The sequence below is a fragment of the Bos indicus genome, chromosome 1 (assembly GCF_029378745.1).
Source record: "Bos indicus isolate NIAB-ARS_2022 breed Sahiwal x Tharparkar chromosome 1, NIAB-ARS_B.indTharparkar_mat_pri_1.0, whole genome shotgun sequence".
NCBI classification, from domain to species: domain Eukaryota; kingdom Metazoa; phylum Chordata; class Mammalia; order Artiodactyla; family Bovidae; genus Bos; species Bos indicus.
Genome location: NC_091760.1, coordinates 151,057,488 through 151,083,601, shown reverse-complemented (window position 1 = coordinate 151,083,601; position 26,114 = coordinate 151,057,488). Strand labels below are relative to the sequence as shown.

The window sequence follows — 26,114 nt, the reverse complement described above, 5'->3', positions numbered from 1 at the left end:
GAGGTTCATTTAAATCTAGTTCTCATTAGGTGGACCCAAACTCTTCTCTGTTGACATTTTTCTCCACTGTGCCAGTCTTCTAGGGTTTCAGCTGCCCCATTGACTGCTTGTCTTCTTGCTTTGCTAATGCTAGTCTTCATTTTCTAGTAAGTCTTCCTGATTTCCTATGTGGTCTAGCGCCATAGACTCTCTCGTTTAAGCCTACGTAGATTTCAGTCATCAACCCTGCAAGTCATATGCTCCAGGATCACATGACTGAGGATGTAGTGCCAAAGGCAGTTCGTTTCCAAACTCCTAGTCCCTGACTGCACAGTCAGTCTCACAAGTGTATATTCCCTTCTGTTGATGTGAAAAAAGGTTTCAGACTACAGATCTATCGTGGGGTTTTCGTAGAATTTCATGACTTAGTTCTATGATTAATAGAAGTATCAAAAGACATGTTATGTTATGAAGCTATTTGATCGCTAGAAACACACAAACAGACACAAACACACACACACACACGATCCTGCCCTGAAAATGCCTGTATCTTAATAAAGGCAGCAGTTGGAGAATATGTGAGCAAAGAGAATCCCCAGGGCTGGCGAGGCAGCTCACAGCTGAGGAGAAAGCTGGTAAGTTTAGAGCAGGGAAATTCATCAGAAGGTCATGGGGAGACTAGTTTCCAGCTCTTTTCTAAAGGGCTTTGCTTAGGGGAGAGAAAATACCTTTGAGTTTGAGAAAGAAACAAATCAAGGTTAAAGGAGAGAAATCTGGTTCTTTATCCTTTAGGCAACAGTTGCCCCAAAGGGATACCCCAATAAGGACGGTGGCCAGGTTCTCTACAGTGCTCGATGAGCAAAGATAGTAAGGATGAGAGACAGATGGGTGTGTGTGTGTGTGTTAGATGCATGTGTATGGAAATACATATGTGTGTGTGCATTAACATACATGTGTGAATGAACATGTGTGCATGTTTGTGTGAATGTGCATGCATGTGTGCACCTACGTTACGTGAGTCTATGTTGTATATTTATGTATTTTTGTGTGTACATGTATGTATATGAATATGCATGTGTGTAAGTATGAATATATTGCATTGGGCAAAAAAGTTTGTTCAGTTAGTGGATAAAGTGTTCGACAAAGTTCTTCAAAGAAAATGAAAAATATCTTATTTTGACTTAAAACCAAACAAACTTTTTGGCCCGCCCAATATTTATGTGTATGTGTATGGATATGGAAGTGCATGTGTGTGTGTATGAACATGTGTATGTATGAATGTCTATGTGTATGCATATGAATATGGAGGTATGGATGTGTATGTGTGTGGATATATGTGTGTATGAATATGCACAGTGTGAATGCATGTATGTGTATTGTGTATACAAATATATTTGTCTGCATGTATCTCCACACATAATATGGAGGTATGGATATGTACGTGCGTGGATATATGTGTGTATGAATATGCACAGTGTGAATTCATGTATCTGAATGTGTGTGTATAAATATATTTGCCTGCACGTATCTCCTCACAGTCCTGGGTCTCATTCTTCTAGCGCCAGGCTGGTATTGCAGTTGTAAATGTGTTTGATACGAAGCGATACCACATTGGAGAAATAAGCTCTTAAATGGACCTCATTTGCTTACATACATCTTTCCTTTGAGGTTTATCCAAGATTTTTTATATTTGGGGGGGGATTAAAATAGCAATGTGTTAAATGAGAAAAACGTGAGATCAAAGCTAGACGCTGCCTTCAGTATATGATTTTAATGTTTCCTCTGTTGAAGAATTAAGGAAAGAAAATAATATCAAGAAGGGGTAAAATGATTCCCACGCATACTGACGAGACAACTTCAACTCACAGTGTTTGGCTTTTTTGTCATAGTTAAAAGTGTTGTAGTTAAAAGGCACTGGTCAGATGAGGTTTCTCATCTCATGAGATGTTGGCAATATATGAATGCAAAGCTGCTCGTGCTGAGAATAAAATGACTGAAGGCCTGGCCTGTTGTTGGGCAAATGGAGTGGCGGTCTTTCCTAGGTGCCTTGTCTATTTTATTTGTGTTGCTTTTTTCTCCTCTAAATGAGATAAGAGTAGCATCTACTGCATGCACTCTGCCTTGAAGAGAAGTTATGAACAGCTGGGCTTGAGACAACCCAATAAATCATCTTCCAGTATTGCTAGGTCTGCCTCCGTGTGGCTCTCGCTGGAGCATATCGATAAGTGTTCCTACCTGCCCACTTCTTCCTGTGCCATATGGATTGCATCCACCTGCAGTGAACACATCACTGATGGCCATCAGTGTGGGTCTGAATTATCTGATTAACCAGTGAAAAGAACAGGTTTGTTGATTCAAACTATTGTTGTTCGGTCACTCAGTCACGTCCGACTCTTTGCAACCCCATGGACTGCAGCACACCAGGCTTCCTTGTCCATCATCATCTCTTAGAGCTTACTCAACCTCAGGTCCATTGAGTCAGGGATGCCATCCAACCATCTCATCCTCTGTCGTCCCCTTCTCCTCCTGCCCTCAATCTTTCCCAACATCAGGGTCTTTTCCAGTGAGTCAGCTCTTTGCATCAGGTGGCCAAAGTATTGGAGTTTCAGCTTCAGCATTGGAAGGATTTCCAATGAATATTCAGGGTTGATTTCCTTTAGGAAAACTAGTAAGAAAAGCTGATTAAGTGTACCTGGGACCCATTGCTGCATAACTTTTAAGACCATAGGAGAGCTTGTTGTACTGAATACTTAGAAGATTCCTTCCTAGTCTCCAGCCAACTTATCTACTTGCTCTCCTGACCCCTTACTTCCATCCTCAGTGCTGGGACTCTGGGCGTGTATCCCCTTACCCTTCTCCCGGCCCTCCTCCCCACCAGCATGTCTCTTTCTGGGTGGTTCTATCTCTTGTCTGCGCTGTCAGGGCTGCTCTTTGCTCAGCTGTGATGAGGCCCTGGGGAAACACTGTGCTTCTGGCCAGTCTCTTCTTTCTGCTTGCCACATCCAGAGCGGTGAGTGTCCATCCATGGACCCCGCTGCTGCCTCATCCTCATCCTGACGTCACTCTTCTTCCCAGCCCCTCCCAGTTCTCATCTGTGGGCAGGAAGGCTTCCTGACCTCACCATGCTATCATCAGGACTGAATGACCAGAGTCATCTCCTTCTTCACGCTTGCGTGTTCAGTCCTGTCTGACTTTGCAGCCCCACGGACTGTAGCTCAAGTAGCCTCTTGGTCCATGGGATTCTCCAGACAAAAATACTGGAGTGGGTTGCTATTTCCTCCTCCAGGGGTTCTTCCCCACCCAGGGATCAAACCCATGTCTCTTGTGGCAAATGCATTGGCAGGCAGATTCTTTTACCACTTGAGCCACATGGGAAGTCTTGGCATGGGATACAAAGTTGAGCACCTAACTGACTCTTTGCAAACCCATGGACTGCAGCCTGCCAGGCTCCTCTGTTCATGGAATTCTCCAGGCCAGAATACTGGAGTGGGTGGCCATTCCCTCCTCCAGGGTCTCTTCCCAACCCAGGGATTGAACCCATGTCTCCCTTATTGCAGATAGATTCTTTACCATCTGAGCCACTAGGGATGACCATAGTTCATAAAATGTAAGATGTCATTGATGATAAAATGAATCATATTTTTTCCAGCCATAAAAGGAGAAGAAATGCTGTCAATAACCCATGACATGCCATCAATGGTGAGAGGCATCCAGATTTCAGAGCTGGTAAAATGTGGAATATGGCATATCCTAAAGAAAAAAAAAAACCAGTGAAATAGAATTTAAAGGGATGCTCAAATGAGCTGCTTACCAGTGTAAACTGGTTTATTAAGTGATGGATCAGCTGTTTCTGAGTCAAGAGAAGGTATTGATGTCGTAAAGGTGTTGGCTAAAATATGTCGTTTTCATAGCAATGGAAGCAGTTACGTGAAGTACCAGATTCTGGTTGGTTATGCGTGGGAGAAAAGACGAACTGTGGAGTTTGGATGGCCTTGGCTTCCTAAAGTGGAAGTTGTATTGCGATAGCAAGGGCTTCTATAAGAATTTTTTTTTCTGAAGTGTGACCATAATCTTAACATGCTTATTCCACTTGGTTTTCCATTTGTTTTTCATAAATTTGAGGCACGTAAGACTTGAGGAATCTGAGGGTTGCCTTGGGAATCCTGTCTTTTGGACATCTAGTTCTGGCCATTTTCTGGGTTTTTGAAAACCATGTAAGGACCATTTCTCTCTGTATGGTCTCCTGGCTCCAGCTGTGAAAGAGAGCCGATCATTCTTTAAGACTTTGTTAGTTTCAACACTTTACCACACCCAGATTTTCATGAAAATTTAAGTATGTTGTGTTCTGTGTATTGACATTTCAGTGTTTTTATGAACCATGGGGATCAAAAGTTAGAAGCCAAATTGAGTCCAGACCCTTATTTTATAATTCTTCTGCTGGAACCATAGGAGCCTCTCAAAATATTCATCTGTTACAGAAAAAAATTCATGTGCTACAGGACCTCTGAAATCTTTTGCTGGAAATGTCAGTATGCTTAAATGTGCATTCAACTCTTTTTTTTAATATAAGCATTGTGGGTCCTTTGTTGTACCCAAATCTAGTTACCTAAAAACAGAATAATATTTTAGTCTTATGTTTGAAATATAATCTAGTTGAGTTCTCTTCACTTTCTGGAACTATTGGTCAACTGCTATGACCAAAGTCCAAAGGAATGGTCCTCATATGTTGTTGATGTATTCAGCATTTAAATAATAAACAACACTATGTACTAACACAGCGGTCCCATTTCTTTGGGGGGCCATTTGCTTAGAATTTATGCGTTTCTCCTAAGTTCATAAAAACGGCATTGGTCGCCTGCCACCGGCCACATCAGAATATTCCAGCTTTCTGAAGCTACAGAAAAACACCCCTGCACACCAGCACACACCAATCTAAAGTTCACGTCTTTTTATAGTAACATAGAGGCAGGCATATTAAATTATTATGCCACGTTTCTGCCAGGTTTGGACTTCTTTTTTTTTTTTTCTTTTAATTCTCTGTTATAAAGCAACCAAAACAGTTCCCGAGTCCCCGAGGCTGGCCGAAGGTTCTGAGGGAATAAGCCATACATGTTAACTAAGGCATCTGCCCACACCTTTGGCAGGTAGGCAGGTAGGTAGGTGAGATGGCTGTGGATGAGGAGGGAAGCCAGGTGTCAGGGGAGCACGGAGAGCACCCGTCGAGGCCAAGAACAGTCAGTTGCAGAGCTGGAGACAAGGGCCTCACGTGGTCCTGGTTACCAGGCCCTGTGCAGCGGTCCATTCTGGTTTTAATCCCACTGGGCTCGCTCGTTTCCCAGCTTTGAAGTCCCAGGGCCGCTGGGGTGGGAGAATCCTATGCCTCAGCCTTTGTCATTCATCCTGGGACCAAAGGGATGATGAAACCTGCAGGCAGTAGGCAAAGTCACGTGGGTGAACAAAGGCTTGCTGTTGGTGTATGGCCTTCCTTTTCTTCTAAAGAACAGCCGTCAGCTTTAGGGAGCCTCCTCGTTTGAAGCAGGTCTCTGAAAGCCACCCTTAGTTTCTTTCTACCCCTTCATTGTTCTGATGTGCTGAGTTGGTGTGTGTGTGTGTGAGTGTGTGTGTATCTGATTCCATTTATTATTTATTTTTTCCTCACTTGTACTAAGTCCTAGATGTTTGGCTGCTTTGGCTTACTTAGCATCCCTCCTGGGCACGCTCTCTTGTCTTTCCAGAATACGGACCACACGTCACCCCTTTTGAAATGAAACGTTTTATCCTAAAGCTGTCTCATTTTTAGACAACTTCTCCTCTAGCGAAGAAAAGCAACTTTTGCTCTTCCGAAGGCTATGGCCGTCCTCATGAAGGATTCATGCAGAGGAGAGTTTTTCAGATGTGCAGGAAAGCTGTGTGCCCCCCGTATCTCTAGCTTTTATCAATTTCTTCCCCTAAATCGATCTCCGTTAACTTTGATTTCTTTCTTTAGAAGACCATGTGGTGAAATAATGCTATGCCAGATGTGAGGATAGGTTCCTCCCGCCCCAAACACACACTGAAGCGTTGTTTCAGTTCTCGTAAGCTGGTCCAGTGTCTAAATCCTATACTGCGTTTACATCTTTGGTCATTGGGTGTGTTTGCCAGAATATCCTGCTTTATCTAGGGGATACACTCCTATTTTCACATCGTTACTCTTTGTGCTGTGAAAGCCGCCTTCTTACTCATTCATGATGTGAAGTCTGTCCCTCGCATTTAGCCCATTTCTGCCAGTTTATTCGTGTTTCTCTTAAGCCAGTGAGCCAATGCTAACATTACATAGTATGTTATTCCCCTCTGAGGCTTGGTGGGGTCTGCAGGACCAGGCAGGAGAGCCTTGTTTTCTTTGTCCTGAGTGTGTAAAAAGCATTCTCTCCAGTGCTGCTATGGGAAGGCAGACCCTGTTTTGCAAACTTTATTGAAGAAGCTCTAATTTTGCCTTTGTGGATTAGCAGGACTGCACTAAGTCCGTGGTGCCAATTTGATTTTTAACCCAGCATCTGTGAGTTGAGACTCCTTACATCCGCTTGCTCCGTTTGTGATCTGTCCAGGGAGCCCCTAGATTCAGGTTCCCCCCTCAACCTCCCGCCCCACTCCCCATCTGCCATGCCCGTTTCTCAGATTGGTGCTGTTTGCTGATGTGTTTGCTTTTGCTGGGTGGTCAAGATGCCTGCTTTGTGTTCTTTTTGTCTTTCCTGTGCCTGCTTCGGGCTCTCCGGTTGGCCCAGCACACGGTTTTGTAGAGTTCGTGTTACTGTTTAAATCCTCAGCTCACTGTTTCCCCAAACATCACAGGGCTCTGGTTCTAAGGGATTTTAGCCATGTCAGTGGGGAGCGGGGGCTGTTACCTCCGCACAGTACCCTGAGTGGCTACCACTCAGATCCAGAGCATTGAGTTTGTTCTTGTGATTTTCCCCACTCACTGATTCATAGCACACTGTGCCCCGCTGGCTGTGAAGTTCATGCACTTGGAGAGTGATGAAGTTGCTCCCTGGGTAGGTGGGGGGAGGTATAATGGGAGGGGGTACACACTGGATTGGGGGGTGCTTTGTGAAAATGCGTGTGCTCCCTAAAGATTCAGATACTTCTTTGTATCTGTAGGGAGGGAGGTTTCTCTTTTAGAAAGGCTGCTTTGAAGAGCTTTATTATTAATATTAACAACTGGGGTGAAGAAGAGCATCCTGACTTAAGTATCAATTCAAACAAGAACGGAGTGCTAACGCAGACCCACATCCCAAACTGAGAAATGTTTAAGAAGAACGTCCTAGGCTCTGGGGGCAGGAGGGAGCTGATGATAAAACACTCATTGGAGTCCTCATGAATTCCCTGTTTGATCTTGGGTTGCTCACTTCCAGGTGAGATCTAGACCTTTCCGGATCTCAGATTCTCCCCTCTGGGGGATGAGAAGTCCAGACCAGAAGGTTGCCATAGTTTTCCATTTTTAAAAAAATGTGTGATGCAAACGGCATTTGCTTCTCCAAAGCTAATAGCAGTACCAAGGTGTTTAAGAAATGAAATAAACGTGGATTCCCATACGGACTTTTTTTTTTTTTAACTATAGAAAGCAGAATTGGATTGCGTTGTATTCTGTGTAGCTGCTGCATGAGGTATCATTCAAGCAGCTGAGAGTTCCCAGTCATATTTGGCTTTGTGGATTTGGCTATAGAATGTCAGCCTGGCCATAGGCTAACCACTTGTTTGACTTAAAGCCTCAGAAGAATGGTTCAACAATGGCACATTGCTGTTTCTTTTCAACAAATCATGCAAAATGAGCAGAGATAGGAATAGAAATCGAGGGTGAAAAAGAGCTATTCACTGGTATAGGTATTTTAAACATCCTAGAGGCCTCTGGTTAATTCACAGCTTTTTTTTTTTTTTTGGTTCATTTATCATCCAGATGTTCGCCATCATGGAAGCACCACTTGAAACTCTATCTCAGCTAATAACTTAGAAATGGAAAAATTCGTATCTTTGTCTGTCTGTCCTTTGGTGCCCCATTTCCCCCACACTCTTCTTCTAAGTAGCTCTTCTTTAAAATCTCCTGGGAATGTGGCAGTTTTGCCAGATGCTTAGGTGTTAGTGGGCACATGTCTGCTTTTTAATCTTCGTGACCATGCTGTACCCTGTCTGGTTGAATTATAGATTGCATTTGTCAAATAATGACACATGCAATTGGATGTCTTCTAAGACCTTTGAAATTCAACTTCCTTGAGTCGAGATTAAAGTGGATATTATCTGCACGGCTGCAGTCAGGCCTGGGATGTTTGGGGACCTGCAGGAAAGTTTTTCTGGGTCTGCCAGTTCCAACTTTTACCTTCTTTGGGAAAGAAAGCCAGCTCCTTTTTTCTTCTGAAAGGTAGAAACAGACACCAGAAAAGGTACCTAAACAGTGGGGTCCCAGTTAGAGATGACTCTGACGTTAGCGACTTTCTGCAGCACGGCTGTTCCTTGGCATGTCCTGAAGGTGTGTCTCTCTGGGCGTTTAGGAAGCGTTATCAGTCGTGAGCGAGGACCAGTCACTGTTTGAGTGCGCCTACGGCACGCCGCACCTGCCCAAGACGGACATGACCGCGTCCTCCTCCGGCGACTATGGACAGACATCCAAGATGAGCCCGCGCGTCCCTCAGCAGGACTGGCTGTCTCAACCCCCAGCCAGGGTCACCATCAAGATGGAATGTAACCCTAACCAGGTGAACGGCTCAAGGTAAGGAGACCGCGGGCTCGGATCCTCCCGGTTGCCTGGGTCCCCGTCCCCTGAAAAGGCCGAGTAAAAATGGATGGCATTGCCCCCAAGACATTGCACAGGAACCCTGGGCAAGGCTGCGAAAATGTGTTCGCCAGTGGTTTGCGCGGAGGATAGAGGTTGTGAAGAACCGGTAGTCTATTTACCGAGAACTCGCTTTGAAGAGGAGATGTGCAGTTCTAATTTCCCAGGCATGAGGGCGGCGTGGGAAGGGGGGCCTTGCCCACATATGGCAGAACTCATCTCGGAGGGTTTTCTTGCCTGGAAAGTAAAACTGTCTTCAGTTTAAACGGTGGGAGAGTGTCAGCCCGTGGGCCGGCGGCACAGCGCACGTCTGCCCCACGTGATGCTGCGGATGGATCCGCTGCCTGTGTCCGCCTGCCCCTCCCCCGTCACCGTCTCTGAATGCGTGCTTTTCCCTCTCCTCTTTACTTAACACTGAAAACCAAGCACCAGCGTCACTCCTAAGTGTTAACTCTTCTGAGTGTGTCATGCCGCTGTCACCTAAATGCAGCGAATTAGCGAACGTGTTATCCCGGGCACTTAAAAGCATTTCATCAGACGCCGTTTTGAAAAGTAAAACTGATTTCAGTTATGATATAATGGGTGCATGCATGCTAAGTCGCTTCAGCCGTGTCCAACTCTGCAACCCTATGGACTCTAGCCTGCCAGGCTCCTCTGACCGTGGCATTCTCCAGGCACGAATGCTGGAGTGGGTTGCCATGCCCTTCTCCAGGGGATCTTCCCAACCCAGGGATCGAACCTTGAGTCTCTTCTGTCTCCTGCATTGGCAGGGAGGTTCTTTACCACTAGTGCCACCTGGGAAGCCCTGTGATGGAATATCCCATATACATTCAGGAAGAATCATTTAAATTCCCAGGACAAAGAGAATTTCATTTAAATTTGCATAATCTGCCTAGAGTCACAAGAACAGCTCACCTTTTCTGGTGCTTTACTTCATAGAAAGCCCTTTTGTATGCATCCAGTGGCCACTCCAGTACTCTTGCCTAGAAAATCCCATGGACAGAGGAGCCTGGTGGGCTGCAGTCCATGGGGTCGCTAAGAGTCGGACACGACTGAGCAACTTCACTTTCACTTTTCACTTTCATGCATTGGAGAAGGAAATGGCAACCCACTCCAGTGTTCTTGCCTGGAGAATCCCAGGGACGGGGAAGCCTGGTGGGCTGCCGTCTGTGGGGTCGCACAGAGTCCGACACGACTGAAGCAACTTAGCAACAGCAGCAGCAATGGCCTGTCAGTCTTCTAAGCAGCCCTGAGAGGAATGCTCGTCCCCATTTGGTGGATGAGGAAACGGAGACCCAGGCATTTTCTGGCTAACCCAAAGCATCACTTCAAGCAACTAGGAGATTGGCTCCAAACCAAGGGTGTTTGATTCCACACCCAGTGCACTTTTCCACTCTGTTGCAGCTACAGGGGACCCTTTTTGCTACTTACATATTTTAATGCTCAATATGTTTTTAAATAAGTGTTGTGTTTTATACATGCTGGAGACCATCGAGTCAACTTCTAGCGTGGTGTCGGTGAAGGTGCCAAATCAGAGTCCCCAGAGGGAATGTCACCCATGAGGCTGGAGGTGCCAGACACAGAGATGGGAGGTGCTAAGGTTTACCGGGGCTCCAGGGAGTCGTTCACTTCCGTGCATCTCGTTTCTTCTCGGAAGCGGGATGTTGCCTCTCTGCTGTGATGCTGGTCCCTGAAGTGGATTCTAGCCAAGGTGGGCTCATCCTGGACCTCATCGAGGGAAAACTCCTAGACTTCGGAAAGGACCTGGGTGGGATTGCAGTCATAGAGTCCAGCAGGTTCCTCTTTACATATGCTGCTACTGCTAAGTCGCTTCAGTCGTGTCCGACTCTGTGCGACCCCATAGACGGCAGCCCGCCAGGCTCCCCTGTCCCTGGGATTCTTCAGGCAAGAACACTGGAGTGGGTTGCCATTTCCTTCTCCAGTGCATAAAAGTGAAAAGTGAAAGTGAAGTCGCTCAGTTGTGTCTGACTCTTCACGACCCCATGGACTGCAGCCCACCAGGCTCCTCCATCCATGGGATTTTCCAGGCAAGAGTACTGGAGTGGGGTGCCATTGCCTTCTCTGCTCTTTACATATAATACGCATAAATATGTCATAGGTGAATCCTGTCCATCTAATAGAATGTTTCCACTGACCGTTCACTGCATTTGCTCCTGAGACTTGCTCTGTTCTGAAGAATGTAGCTGTGTTTATTTAGTAGGGTCGCTGTGCTGCCAGCCCTCTAAACAGTAATGGATTCTCTTTTTTTGTTGTTGTTTAATTTTTTTTAACTTTACTTTGTATCAGGGTACAGCCAATTAACAAACAATGTTGTGATAGTTTGGGGTCAACAGCAAAGGGACTGAGCCATCCATCTAGATGGATCCACTCTCTCCCCAAAATCCTCTCCCATCCAGGCTGCCACGTAGCACTGAGCAGAGTGGTGGATTCTGTTTCTAATGGAGTCACGTGATCCCATACACGCCAGGATAGTCACGATGGGGTGGGGTGCGTTTCTAAAGAGGTCTTCTTCCAAGGCTCGTCTCTACCTGTGGGAAATACATCAGCATGGGTGTCGCACACGTGTGTGTGTGTCTGTGCACGAGCGTGTGTGAGAGAGACAGAGACAGATGGAGATGGAGGGGGAGAAGGAGAAAGAATCAGAGAAAGCACTTCGGGCAAAGGGCACCAACGTGGCTTCCAGCTGGCAGTTAGCAGGGGGATCTGTGCCCTGGCCCTTTTTGCCAAGTCTGGCCTCAGGCCAGCTCTCGGAGTGCCAGTCTGGATTTAGAAAGGCTCAGAAAGGAGCCTGAGCCAGGAGGTGAGAACGATGTTGCAGAAGTGAGACTTTCCTTCTGGCCAGATTTAAATGAATGAACAAATAAGCAAACAGAGGAATAGATAAATAAGGGAGGCGCTTGAATACCGTTTCCTCCGATGTAGGTCTGTGCTTTTCCTCAGGAGACCACGTCCACCTGCCCTCCTGGCTGGACCATGGGGGCCACCTTCCCAGCCCAAGGTTGGTCACCCCAGGAATTTGGGATGGAGTGGGCTGGGGGGGGGGTGTTGCTCAAGGCAGCCTTGAACTTGGCCTTGAGGCGTCAAGTCCCTAAGAAAGACATGACCCCTGGGAAGCTACTCCTGTGTTCCTGGCTTACTGGGGAACTTGTCTTGGCAGTTGCAAAGCGGTGGCTCAGGCAAGGGTCTCTTTCCTGGGAAATGAAACCATGTGTGGAGGAACTGGACCGTTTTCTTGTAGGGGAGTAACAGTAGGGAAGCATCAGTCATTTCTTCTCCCAGGCTCTCATGGAGCTCTGCAATGCTCAGAGGTGTCCCATCAGAGGCTCTTTAAAGGCAGTTCCAGCTTTGGGAGAAAACCGGGAAGTGCTTTGGTGGCGGCTTCCGAGGGAGGCCACCTTGTCAGCATCTCCGTCTTCTTCCTGGATGCATTGTGGTGCCTGCCCAGTGGGCACTGCCCGGGACGAGCACATGGCTGACCCACATGGCCTGTGAGCCAGAGCTGAGGATGTCCTGGATGGGGAATGGTGAAGCTGCTGTGGACTGGTGCAGGGGAGGAAGCTCAGTTCGGCGGGTCTGAGCTATGACACAGATGTCAACCGGTCCCCCAGTGCCGTTCCCTCTCATCCAGAATGTTCTAGAAACACAGGAGGGTGGCATGTGTTGGTCCTCTCTGGAGAAGACGCTTTTGCCCGTTCTTCCTGAGCTCAGCGTCCACGGGAGTCCAGTGTGGTGGGGCCTGGCCTTGCCGTGTCAGTCGGGTTCTCCAGAGACAGGACCAGTAAGGTACCTGCTGAAGAGATTTGGTGTAAGAAGTTGGCTCATGCAGTTGCAGAGGCTGTCAAATCTGACATCTGTTGGGCATGCAGTGGCAGGCTGGACACTCAAGCAGGCGTAGATGCAACGGTCTTGAGGCAGAATTCCTTCCTTTTCAGGCAAAGCTCAGGTTTTGCTTCCGACCTTCAGCTGATGAGACGAGGCCCACCGGCATTATCAAGGATAATCACCTCTCTTTAAAATCAAAGGGTGGTTGATGTTAACCACACCTTTGAAATACCTTCAGACCAATGCCTCGATTGGCATTGGATTTAAGTCACTGAGTGTGGTGGCCTGGCCAGGAAGACTCAGAAAACTGACCACACGCGGGGCTCCTGGCTGCTTGGCTGGTCAGTGGTCAGTGGAGCTGTTCCTTTCAGACTTCCAGACCAGCGTTTGCTGGTGCAGCCACTTCCCTGTCCCGGAAGGACTCAGCCTGGCTGAGTGGGAAGTGTTGGAAGGAGGTTCATACAGCAAATTGATGTCACCAGGCCACACCAGGACCAGCCTTCAGCTGTGACCAGTGCAATATTGCAAGGTGGACATGAGGCATAATCTGCGCTTCAGAATGTAAGGGGCTTCCCCTGAAGGGGAGTGAAAATAAAAGTGTTAATCACTAGGTCGTGTCCGACTCTTTGCAACCTCAAGGGCTGCAGCCCTCCAGGCTCCTCTGTCCATGGGATCTCCCAGACAAGAATTCTGGAGTGGGTTGCCATGCCCTCCTCCAGGGGATCTTCCCGACCCAGGGATCGAACCCAGGTCTCTAACATCGAAGGCAGATTTTTTGCCATCTGAGCCACCAGGGGAAGCCATGGAGGAAGGGAAAACTCAAAACTCAATCAGTGGACCTAAGGCCCATTTCCTCTAGAGGATTCGAAGAGGCAGCACGTAGACAGAGGGACCTCTCAGGATCAAATCCACAGATGCTGCTGACTCGCTGCATGATCTTTACACGTGTCAGTTCTGGCTCCATAGACGGGAGCATGGACGTGCGTTGACTCCACCTTCATTATGGAAACCCCCAGTGAACACCTGGCTGTTCCATCTCTGCCCCGGAGTGTCAGGGGACAGAGGCTGAGGTCGTGGAGACGGGGATCCTCCCGGGAGGGGCTCGTGGCAGGGACACAGTGGAGGTGTGGTTCTGTTTCGTCTGAGCACCAGGGCCCAGGATGCAGCCCCTGAACATGCCTCCTCGCTGCATCTTTCTGGAGAGGGTGGATGTATCACCCACTGCCTGGAAGCCCCAGGCCAGGGGTGCCCAGGAGTCAGGGGCTGCAGCCGGAAATGAAGTGCATCTCCAGCTCCTTCTCGTTGTCCTTGCTCTGAGCTCTGGTGCAGTGGACTTCCCTGCAGCACACTTGCTTCTGGAAGTCAAGTTCAGGGGGAATCGACGAAAGTCACAGATTGGACTTGGGCCAGAATGTGTGGGTTGTTACCTCTGTGGCCCCTCCTTGCTCTTTTGCAAACATCCCCCGGGGGGAGGAGATCCCTCTGTAGGCTGGGTGATGCCAGAATACCACCCCACTCCTACTGCTTTAGAGTCCAGTCCCTGAGAATGGAGTGTGCTTCCCCAGTGGCTCAGTGGCAAGATATCCATCTGCAATACGGAAGACTCAGGAGATGCAGGTTCGATCCCTGCATCAGGAAGATCCCCTGGAGGAGGAAATGACAACCCACTCCATTATTGCCTGCAAAATCCCATGGACAGAGGAGCCAGGTGGGCTCCAGTCCCCGGCATCGCCAAAGAGTCGAACGCAACTGAGCATGCACGCAGCATGCACACATGAGCCCTGGGAATGGTCTTCTCGATTCCTATCCATCCGTCACCCTCAGAGGGAAAGGCTAAGGCTGGAGAAGGGAGGGACTGAGTTTCCCAGGCAAGTGATGAAATTCTACAAAACCTCAGCCCCAACGCGCCCACAGGCTCCTGAAGTGAAATACAAGCGGTGAAGTGAGATCTGCTTCCATTCTAAAGGAGCCCTATAAAAAATAATAAAAGGAAAACAGGAGAGAAAGGCACCTTGAGCCAACAGGGATGTAATTGTGGGTTTAGCTTGGCAGCGGCAGCACCAGATCACACAATTCTTGCAGACACGAGCCTCCCCGCACACCGTGTAGACACAGGACATCGCTTCTCAGTGGTCCCTGGCCACCATGCCTTCCCCCTTCTTCACTCCAGCCTCACATACGAGAAACCCTCAGATGTCTGCACAGTGGAGACATGTGAGCACAGCCCACCTAGCACAGCTGGTGCACACAGAGGCCCTGCTGGGGCTTCAGGGCCGCCCAGCCTCCGGCGAGCTCCCAGCTGATGGCCTTAACTCTGTGTGTGGTTCCTAAGCCACACGCCACTGTAGACCTGCAGGACAGGTCAAGAAAGACACGCGCCAGCACATGCGGTGCACAGGGGGATCGCCTTCCCTTACAGGTGGGCAGTATTGTGTGCAAAGCAGGCTGCTTGACTCTGGCTCAGCATCCCTGTTTTGGACACTCTGCTGGTTGCATGTCCAGGTTGCACTGAGCGTCCTTCATCCTTCCACAGGCAAGGATGCCTCCTCCATGCTGCCCACCTGGAGGCTCACTGCAGCTGGAGCGGAAGGGCTCTGTGTGCCGCGCCGTGAGTCCGGCTCCCAGCCCAGAGCCCAGGCCGCCTGGAGCCATTAACTTATTGTTTGAGTCTGTTGGGCGAGTGCGGACAGGGGGAGCGTCCCCAGCTGTCCTGGTTCTCAAAGCAGGTGCCCTGAGAGCCTCAGCACCACCTGGGAGCTTGTTAGTGATGTGGCTTCTCAGCCCCGCCCAGACCGGCTGAAGCAGAAACTCTGGGGCCGGGGCCTCGCCCTCCAGGTTTCAGCAAGTCCCCCTCCTCACCAGGGATTCTGGTGCTCACTGGTCTAGCCCTACTGCAGGTTCCAGGGAGATGAAAACAGAGAATCCCTGGAGCTGAATAGAAGTGGTCTGAGAGTGGAGAGCCGGGAGAAGGGATGTGCAGAGGAGGGTTTGCGCCCAGGAAGTCTGCCTGGATGGAAGGGGAACCCCCCACCACCAACCTCCCACTGCAGTAGCTTTTGTCTGCCTGAGTCTTTGTGGTGAGGGACTGAGCCTTGCCTTTCTCTGTGGTCTGGGAGACAGATTCACTGTGTGTTGTGAAGAACTCTAGCTTAGGGTCAGACGGCAGGATGCTTTTGATGTGGTATTTAAAAAGCATGGTGCAGGAGTGTGATTAAGGTGACAGAAAAGGGGGCTTCCTGATTGGTCCATCTTGGTCCCAGACATCCCAGCTATGCCTGCAGTCGTTCCTTTTCCCAAGTCTTTATTGAGCACCTACTGTGTGCAGTCGCTGTTACAGGTACTTGCCATGCAGTCATGAAGCATACATGAAAATATTGCCTCTCTAAGTTCACTTTCTAATGGGAAAGACAGCCATTGAGCCGGATAGCTTACTAAAGGCTAGCAGGTTAGATCATAGTAAATGCTAAGGAAAAAAAAAATAAAGGGAACCAGGAGTGGTAGTTCTACAAAGGACAGCCTGAAAACATCACCTCTAAGAACATGACAATTGAGTAAAGTCCCAAAGTCAGTGAGGGGGTAGGTCTTACGGTTAACCAGCAGAAGAACTTTGCAAGTAAAAGGAGTGGTAAGTGCAAAGGTCCTGAGGTCAGTCTGAAGTGTTGGGGGACAACTGAGGCTGATGTTTAGTGACTAAGGGGAAGAGTAATAGGGGTTGAGATGGAGTGATTACGGGGCCAGTGAGGGACTTTGATCTTCACTCTGAGTGAGCTAGGAGGCTCCTGGGGGCTGTTATCAAAGGAGGACATGATGGCTCTCAAATTAAGCAGGATGTCCTTGGCTCCTGTGTTAAAGCTGAAACCCACTAGGAGGCCCCTGCAGGAATTCAGGTAAGAGACAGTGAGACCTGCATGAGGGTGGTAGCAATGCAGGGGTGGGAGAAGTGGTTACATCCTGGACATATGCAGAAGGTAGAACTGATACGTTTTGCTGGTAGGTAAGAAGGATTTCCCTGATGGCTCCGTGGATAAAGAATCCACCTGCAATGCAGGAGACACAGGAAATGTAGGTTCAATCCCTGAGTCGGGAAGATCCTCTGGGGAAGGAAATGGCAACCCACTCTAGTATTCTTACCTGGAGAGTCCCGTGGAGAGAAGGAGTCTGGTGGGCTACAGTCCATGGGGTCACAGAGAATCAGACACAACTGAGCAACTAAGCACGCCCACAAGGAGGGACGAAGAAGGAATTGAGGCTGAGCCCCAGGTTTGGGGACCGCACCCTGGAATGAGGGGTGGACAAGCCAAAGCTGGAAATCCTCCTGAGAACTGAGCCTCGGCCCCTCTGAGTATCAGCCCAGACACCGGGAAGTGAAAAGCGAATGTGTCGGTCACTCAGTCATGTCTGACTCTGCAACCCCATGGACCATAGCACAACAGGCTTCCTTGTCCTTCACTATCTCCCGGGGTTTGCTCAAACTCTTCTCCATTGAGTAGATGATACCATCCAACCATCTCATACTCTGTCATCCCCTTCTCTTCCTGCCTTCAGTCTATCCCAGCATCAGAGTCTTCCCCAATGAGCTGGCTCTTTGCATCAAGGTGGCCAAAGTTTTGGAGCTTCAGCTTCAGCATCAGTCCTTCCAATGAATATTCAGGGTTGATTTCTTCTAGGATTGATTGGTTTGATCTCCTTGCTGTTCAAGGAACTCTCAAGAGTCTTCTCCAGCACCACAGTTCAAAAGCATCAATTCTTTGGCACTCTGCTTTCTTTATGGTACCTTCATGAGGTGATTCCAAACAGAACCACATTTTAAAAAATATTAGCATGATGAGGAGACCTGCTGTCTGAGCCCAGCAGGCTCAGTGGGCTGAAATTAAAAATAAAAAACTCTCAGTTTTACGATGGTGACTGTTCAAATTCCCTACATGTCATTGTGTGGGAAGAGGTGCTTTGCCCAACCCCTGCCTACAGAACAAGATCTTGGCTAAAGGTCTTTTAACATCAGGTTTTCTCATTTTATGTGAAACATTCAATATTTGACCTTTGAAAGTGGCTCCCCGGGACTGGTCTATCTCACATCTTTCTGCTTTGACACATGGAGATTTGACTCCATGTATGTTTTCTGACATTTTCTCGAAGATTTTATGTCCTCTTTTAGGATAGTGAAATTTGCAGTTCTGATGACATTGGTTGCTCTCTGCCTCAGGGTTCTGAATCCGATTGGCATGAAAGATGTCTCCTAGTTAAGCTCGACCGCCTTGCAAACCTTCCAAGCCGTGGGCAGCTCAGTGTCGGAGACTGGAAAATGAGTGTTTTTCCCAACTGTGCTAGTGAAGTCGGGTAGGAATAGCTTGTCCTGCTTACGAGGGACCTTGGGTCTTCACAGACGTCAGTTCACTGGGCCGCGGGGCTGAGGCATGGATTGAGAGGGCTTCGTTTGGGGAAAAGTTAGTGAGGGAGAGGTTACATCCTGGTTCCTGCTCCGTTCTGCTCCGTTCCTCATTTCTCCTCTTGGTGTCACTCAGGACCGTCTTTGCCGTCTCTCGGGATATCGGACGGATGGGTGCCACTTTGTGGAAGAGCCATGCTCTTCCCTGTGATGTGAACGAGTCCCATCAGGTCTCTGTGGATGCTTCCATCAGGGACAAGGGGAAATGCTTGGCATTTTCTCTCCTGTAAAGGAAAATCATCTTGGCTAACCAGGATTTACATAGCCTGTTAGGAAAATGAAACACTGAAGCACCATCACGGCTATCTGCCTTCATTCTTTGCTCTCTGGAAGTGTCTCAAGAAAAACGAAACTCGGGAGATGGAAAGGATGCCACCTCTTCGTCAGGTAAACTCTCTGCAGAGAAGGATCTCATTCTACAGAACATCGTGGTTCCAAAGGATGAATTCGTCAAAGCTGCATTTCCTCCCCAGTTTTCAAGATCCGAGTGTGACGTTGTCTTGCCAATCCCCATTTTCAGCTGCTAAAAGAAACACAGCCTGAAATCATGAAACCTTCTCAGGGAAACGTCAACCCCCTTTTGGGGACAAAGAGCTAACTGTTGGTGGTGACTCTTTAATTAACTTTGTCTTCAACTGCTTCGGAGAAGGGGAACGGGTCTGGTGGGAAGAGGCTGACGTTCCAGGTGTAAGAGAATATTTAGTAAGAGTAAAAATAACACCCAGCTGTGAAGACAAACATCTCCAGTTTCAGTCTGAGCCCCGAGCGCTCCATGAATCACTGCTGAGCTCCACCCGCCGCTCGGCCGCGGGCTCTCTGAAGCAGCTTTTCCACTGCCTCTGAGTCAGAAATAAAACAGACCCACAAATTACCCCAGAGCGCTCCAGACAATCTCCTCCTTGTCTGGGGTCCTAAAAATACCTTTTGTGGTGACTACCTCCATTCATGGCGCATAACCCGATTAGGAGCTCGTTGGGTCGATTAGGACTAAGTCTGTGCTTTTCGAATTCTTAGGAGGAGAATCGCCAGAGGAGGGGGTTGGTTCCGACTCAGGTTTGAGGCTGCCTGGGATGAACGCCCAGGCCAGCATCGTTAGGGCCCTCTCGTGGGGTTGGCCTCTTCGGACTCCTGGAGTGGCCCAAGGAGACCTGTGAGGCCCTCCCAGGGAGTTCCCTCATCAAGTGCTTAACATGAAATCACCTCGTGAACCCAGAAGGACACTCGGGAAGACAGCGCCCTTCGGATGAACTGTGGGATGAGCTGAAGACTGCTTTGCCAGTAAACGTTTGCCTGCTCACCCACAGAAGGGTCGGAGGGGGAGTGGACCGTGGGCTTCAAGGGCAGAGTATGGGGAGCTGGGGAGAGGGGCTTCACCCCTCGGACGTGGGCACCATGGAAACAGGGGCACGGCTGTATCCCCAGCACCTGGGACAGTGCCTGGTATAGAGACTTTCTCTATAAATGTTTGTTAAATGGATGAAGGGATAAAGAATATACATACATATATATATATATATATATATACACACACACACACACATATGTATTATATGTATACACATACATACAAACAATGGAATGTTCTTACTGTTCAGTCATTAAGTCTTGTCCAACTCTCTGCGATGCCATGGACGGCAGCACGCCAGCCTTCCCTGTCCTTCACTATCTCCGGGAGTTTGCTCAAACTCATGTCCGTTGAGTTGGTGATGCTATCTAGCCATCTCATCCTCAGCTGCCACCATCTCCTTTTGCCTTCAATTTTCCCCAGCATCGAGATCCTTTCCAGTAAGTCAGCTCTTTGCATCAGCTGGCCAAAGCATTGGAGCTTCAGCTTCAGCATCAGTCCTTCCAATGAATGTTCAGGGCTGACTTCCTGTAGGATTGGCTGGTTTGATCTCCTGGCTGTCCAAGGGACTCTCAAGAGTCTTCTCCAGCACCACAGTTTGAAAGCATCAATTCTTTGGCACTCAGCCTTCTTTATGGTCCAACTCTCACAACCATACATAACTATTGGCAAAACCGTAGCTTTAACAATACAGACTGTTGGCAAAGTGAAGGCCCTGGTTTATAATACACTGTCGAGGTTTGTCATAGCTTTTCTTTCAAGGACTGAGTGTCTTTTAATTTCATGGCTGCAGTCACCATCTATAGTGATTTTGGAACCCATGAAAATAAAATCTGTCATTGTTTCCGCTTTTTCCCCATCTACTGTATATAAAATAGGTAAATAACAAGGACCTACTGTATAATACAAGAAACTTTACTCAATACTCTGTAATAACCAGTGTGGGAATAGAATCTAAAAAAGAGTGGTTATATGTGTATGTATAACTGATTCACTTTTCTATACTCCTGAAACTAACACAGTATATTGTACATCAACTATACTCCAATAAAAGATTTTTTTAAAATTTGCATTTTAGATGTGAACAAAAGTATTCTACCAGGATGTGGTGGAGAGCAAGCAAGGCAGAGAACAGCCGTCTCCAAGTGCAAGACAAACTCCAGAACAGGAAGCGGGGTGGGCCCTGGAAAACGGGTAGATTTTGAGAAGGTTGACGGGTTTGCCTCCACCCACTGGAAGAAGTTATATCCATTGCCCAGCTTCAATTTCGACCTACCACAGGGGCTTTCTCAAGCCTGAGGGGCCTCCACTCAGCGTTATGACGTGAGGGTGGACCCCAGTTTTAACGTGGCTGGTGAGCTTGAGTCTGTGGCTTGGGGCTGTGTTCAGGGACCTTCTTGCATAGGTCCCCTCATACTCAGCAAGAAGAACAGCATCTGTGCAGTTTCACTGAGGGCTCTTTCTGTGATGGAATCTGCCCGAGTGTAAGTAGGTTCTGATTCAAGAAAACCAATGTCAGATGCCAAGTTTTATTTTGTGTTTCAAAAAACCAAAGCTCTTAATTTTAATTTCTCGGTACATTCTTATAGGCATGATGTGCGTGCGTGCTAAGTCACTCAGTTGTGTCCTATTCTTTGTGACCCCATGAGCTGTAGCGCACCAGCCGCCTCTGTCCATGAGGGTCTCCAGGCAAGAATACTGAAGTGGGTTGCCATGCCTCCCTCCAGGGCATCTTCCCAACCCAGGGATCAAACGTGTGTCTCTTACGTTTCCTGCCTTGAGAGGCGGGTCCTTTACCACCAGCACCACCTGGGAAGGCATGAAACCCCTTTTCAAAAAGAAGAGGTTATGTATGGAAACAGCTAAAAAAAAAAAGTTTTTTCTTGAATTGGGTTCCTTTTCATCTTTTTTAGAAAATATTATTTTATTTGTTTATTTATTTGGCTGCATGGAGTCTTCATTTTAACATGCGGGATCTTTAATTGCAGCATGCAAACTCTTAGTTGAAGCATATGGGCTCTAGTTCCCTGACTCGGGATGGAACCTGGGCCCCCTGCATTGGGAATGTGGAGGCCCGGCCACTGGGCCCAGAGAAGTCCCTTCCCCGTCCACTTTTTCTTAAACAGCAACATTGCCTGCTTCCCGAATGGTCCAGTTTCTGCCCTGGCCCTCAGGTCTGTCTGCTTAGACCCACGATCTGGGTCACAGTCCTTCCCGCTCTGCTTTCTGAGCCCAGAAACTTCTCATCTGACTGCCTCACACTCAGGAATGTTCACCATCCATCTCTGCAGAGCTTGCACCCTGCTGAGCACCTCTAGGAGGTTTGGGGGAGGAACAAATGACATTCCACTGTAAATCGGGAAGGTCAACTTTTTTTTTATGAACCAGACATCACATTTCCTATCTCTGTCCAAATAAGCCTTGCCATACTTAGTGTCTCCCGGGAGGCTCTGCCTTCATCTGCATGGGGCTGCCCCTGTTCAGCTCTCATCGCCTTCTCCTTGACTGGCTTCAGGATTTTCTTCAGAAAGTACCGACCAGTGATGAAGCTGAGTCTTCTGAGGGTCCATCCCATAATGTGTTATGTCTGGGAAAGAGACCGCTCGTGTGGAGTTACCAGGGGAGGTCCTATAGCGTGGTGGTCAAGTGCTTGGACTCAGGTCCCTAACTGTCTTAAGTTCAAATCCCAGCCCCTCCACTGATGGTAACATGACCTTAGACACAACCTGTACCCCGAGTCTCTGCACATCACCTGTATCGTTGCTGCTGCTTATTGGTGTTTGACCTTGTGGGTGAGATAAATAGCAACAGCTAACACATACCATTTGTTGTGTGTTAGGTGCCATTTGGAATGTCTCACCCCTGAATTTGCTATAATAAGAATACATAAGAGTTTGGAGCCATCTCTAGCATGAGTAAGCAGTCCAGTACGGGATAAATGAACCAGATAAGATCTATCAATGTTTGTTCGCCCACCATGCATTAGATCAATTTCCCAGAGGCAAATTTGGTTTTAAAACATATAAGTTAGGACTTCGCTGGTGGTCCAGTGGTTAGGAATCTGCCTGCTGATGCAGGTGATATGGGTTTGATCCCTAGTCTGGGAAAATTCCACATGCTGCTGGACAACTAAGCCCGTACACTGCAAAGATAGAAGCGCTCACTCCAGAGCTTGTGCTCTGCAAGAAGAGAAGCACTGCAGGGAGGAGCCTGCACACCACGTCTGGGGAGCAGCTTCCGCTTGCAGCAAAGACCCAGTGCAGCCATAAATAAATAATAAAAAATTTAAAAATAAAAATAGAAATTAGAAGATTGTGGAAACTGGACTATATGTATATAACATTCCATCTCTCAAGATCTTGTCATTGTTTAATCATCCATTTCTTATATTTTTGCACTCATTTTCCTGATTCTTTCCAAAACAATGTCAATAGGTTCATCTGTACCATTTTTCTAGATTCCACATATGTGCACTAGTATACAATATCTGTTTTTCTATTTCTGACTTAAACTTCACCCTGTCTGACAGTCTCTAGGTCCAGCCATGTCTGCAAATGGCACAATTTTGTTCCCGATTAATGCCTGAGCAATAGTCCATTGTGCATTTATACATATGTACCACATCTTCTTTATCTCTTCTTCTGTTGATGGACATTTAGGCTGCTTCCATGTCCTGGCTATTGTAAATAGTGCTACAGTGAACATAGGAGTGCATGTATCTAACTATTACTCCAATAAAAAGGACACAAGTAAATTATAACAAAAACAATGTCAAGAGACAGGAAGTGTGGAGCCCTGGCTGAGGACACACAGTCCCGGGGTTCCTGCACCTGCGGCGGCTGAGAGCTGAGTGCTCCGAGCACCTGCTGTGCATGTGGGGTGTTCTCAGGTCTGCTGGCGGGTGGTGGGAAGGATTCTGCCTGCTGCACCACCCAGGTCTCTGAAGGAGAAGCCACAAGAGAAACTTCTCTCAAGGTTCAGCTCAGGAAAAGCTTCTCTTCTGCTGAATAACTTGGTCCGTGGGTATTTTTTTTGACATCTTGAATGGTCACAGGATATACTTCCTTTTTTGCTTTGGCGAGTAGAAAGTTCAGAGATAAATTGATGTTCTACCTTGAGCAACTATAAATAGTAAGCTTTCTCAATGCGCTGATTTTATCTCTTGATTAATTGCTTTTCTGCCCTTATATAACATTCACTTCCATTCCTTTGATCATTTATGTTATTTTTGTCTTGTGCGCATTTTTGCAATCTACCTCAAGTGGCACATAGTTTGAGGAAGAGCAGGGAAATAAAATATATTAAGAAGCACCGCACATACACATAAATATCACTCTGGAGTTGCAGATGAAAATAATGGAATCTTCTCCTCAGAAAAATGTTAATAGAAGCTAAACGCTTGTTCTTCCGAGTAACTTCTGAAGCGTCCCTCTTGACTACTCATCAGAACCATATTGTTATTTTTCAGTCACTAAGTCGTGTCCGACTCTTTGCAACCCTGTGGACTGTAGCACGCCAGGCCTCCCTGTCCATTACCAACTCCCAGAGCTTACCCAAACTCATGTCCATTGAGTCGGTGATGCCATCCAACCATCTTATCCTCTGTTGCCCACTTCTCCTCTTGCCCTCAATCTTTCCCAGCATCAGGGTCTTTTCCAGTGAGTCAGCTCTTTGCATCAAGTGGCCAAAGTATTGGAACTTCAAGAACCCAATCTGGTTTTTCAGCGTGTCTGAGTTTCAGCTTAATTTAAATTGAGTAAACTTTCCAGTTTATTTGATATTCTTTGCTATGTTCTTTCACCATTAATTCATAGTACTAGCATGTTTTGAGAAGTCAGTGCTCATGATCTCAACTCACCTTAATTGAGACTCAGGCCACGTTATCCAGCCATGTGTTCTTAGTTATCAGAGGACAGGCACCAACATTCCATCTTATTCATCATGAAGGTTGAAGGATCTTTCTACATTATTTCTGTATTTCCTAGAGTAAGCTTCCCTGGTAGCTCAGATGGTAAGGAATCTGCCTGCAATGCAGGAGACCTGGGTTTGATCCCTGGGTCAGGAAGATCCCCTGGAGAAGGGAATGGCAACCCACTCCGGTATTCTTGTCTGGAGAATCCCATGGATGGAGGAGCCTGGTGGGCTACAGTCCATGGGGTTGCAAAGAGTCGGACACGACGGAGTCACTAACACTGTGACTTCCGGAGTGGCCACAGTTATGCACAAGTGACGTGGAAGTCTGTGAGATTGCTATAGAGATGAAACTCCTAAAATTGGCCTCAAGGAAGTTTTAAGGGACTTGGGGGAGTGATACACCCAACTTTTTGCCCTCCAGATGTTGTCCAGTGCCTTCCTGGAACTCTTCAGTCTGAACCTGCCTCCCCCCTGTCAGGATGACCCCAAGACAATGTGGGATTTCTCCTGCTGTGAGTGGGGGCGACCAGCTGTATTCCTGCCTCGTGTCTCCTCTCCCTGCTGCTGCGTATTGTTTGGGGTTGTGGTTATAAATAGAACTCAGACCTGAAAATGTGAACTTGAGAAAATGGTTCAGACACAATAATTTTTTTATTGTATTTTATTGTGGTAAGAATAGTTAACATGAGATCCGGCTTTTAAACAGAAAAATTTTTTTTAATATTTTTTAATGTGGCCAATTTTTAAGCCTGCCTTTAGTGCTGTTTCTGTTTTCTGTTTTGGTTTTTTGACCACAAAGCATGTGGGATCTTCGTTCCCTGACCAGGGATTGGACCCTGTATGGGAAGGTGAAGTCTTAACCACTGGATTGCCAGGGATGTCTGTAAACAAATTCTTAAGTGTCCATTACTGTTGAGCAGAGGTACAAGGTTGTACAGCAGGTATCCAGAGCTTTCTCATTCTACTTGACTGCAACGTTATGCTTACTGATTAATAACTCCCCATTTGTTCCCTCCTCTGGCTGCTGGCAGCCAACACTTCACTCTTTTTCTGAATCTGACTTTTAAAAATAGCTTATATAGGGGGAATCATGCAGTATTTGTGTTTCTGTGACTGACTTTTTCCACTTAGTATTAATATAATGTCTTCAAGATTCATCCATGCTGTAATGTATGTCTGATTTCTTTATTTTTAAGGAGAATAGTATTCTGTTGCATGCATGTACCCCATTTTCTTTATCTATTCTCCATCCATGGACATTTAGGTCCATCCTGGCTATTGTGAATAGTATATAGTGAACATGGAAGTGCTCATATCTCTTGGAGATCCTGATTTTAATTCTTTTAATTCTTTTCGATAGATATGCATAAGTGGGATTGTTGGCTCATATGATTGTTCTTTTTAAAAAATGTTTCAAGGGATCACCATACTATTTTCCAGGGCAGCTGTACCCTTCTGCATTCCCACCAAGAGTATGCAAGGGTGGCAGTTTCTCCGCATCCTCTCCAGCACTTGTTGCTGCTGCTTAATTACTTCAGTCATGTCTGACTCTGTGCGACCCCATAGACGGCAGCCCACCAGGCTCCCCCATCCCTGGGATTCTCCAGGCAAGAACACTGGAGTGGGTTGCCATTTCCTTCTCCAATGCAGGAAAGTGAAAAGTGAAAGTGAAGTCACTCAGTCATGTCCGACTCTTTGCGACCCCATGGACTGCAGCCTACTAGGCTCCTCTGTCCATGGGATTTTCCAGGCAAGAGTACTGGAGTGGGTTGCCGTAAGTTTTGCTT

General features: G+C 47.4%; 1 protein-coding gene across 3 annotated transcripts in view; it reads left to right on the top strand.

Annotated features, from left to right (window-relative positions):
• The window catches only part of ERG (ETS transcription factor ERG), a 314,770-nt gene that overhangs the window by 231,767 nt on the left and 56,889 nt on the right, over positions 1 to 26,114 (top strand). For all 3 annotated transcript variants that reach the window (XM_070796912.1, XM_070796899.1, XM_019964238.2), the window contains one exon: positions 8,499 to 8,716. In XM_070796912.1, coding sequence (XP_070653013.1) covers positions 8,499 to 8,716 — 218 coding nt within the window. The remainder of the gene's footprint in view (positions 1 to 8,498; positions 8,717 to 26,114) is intronic.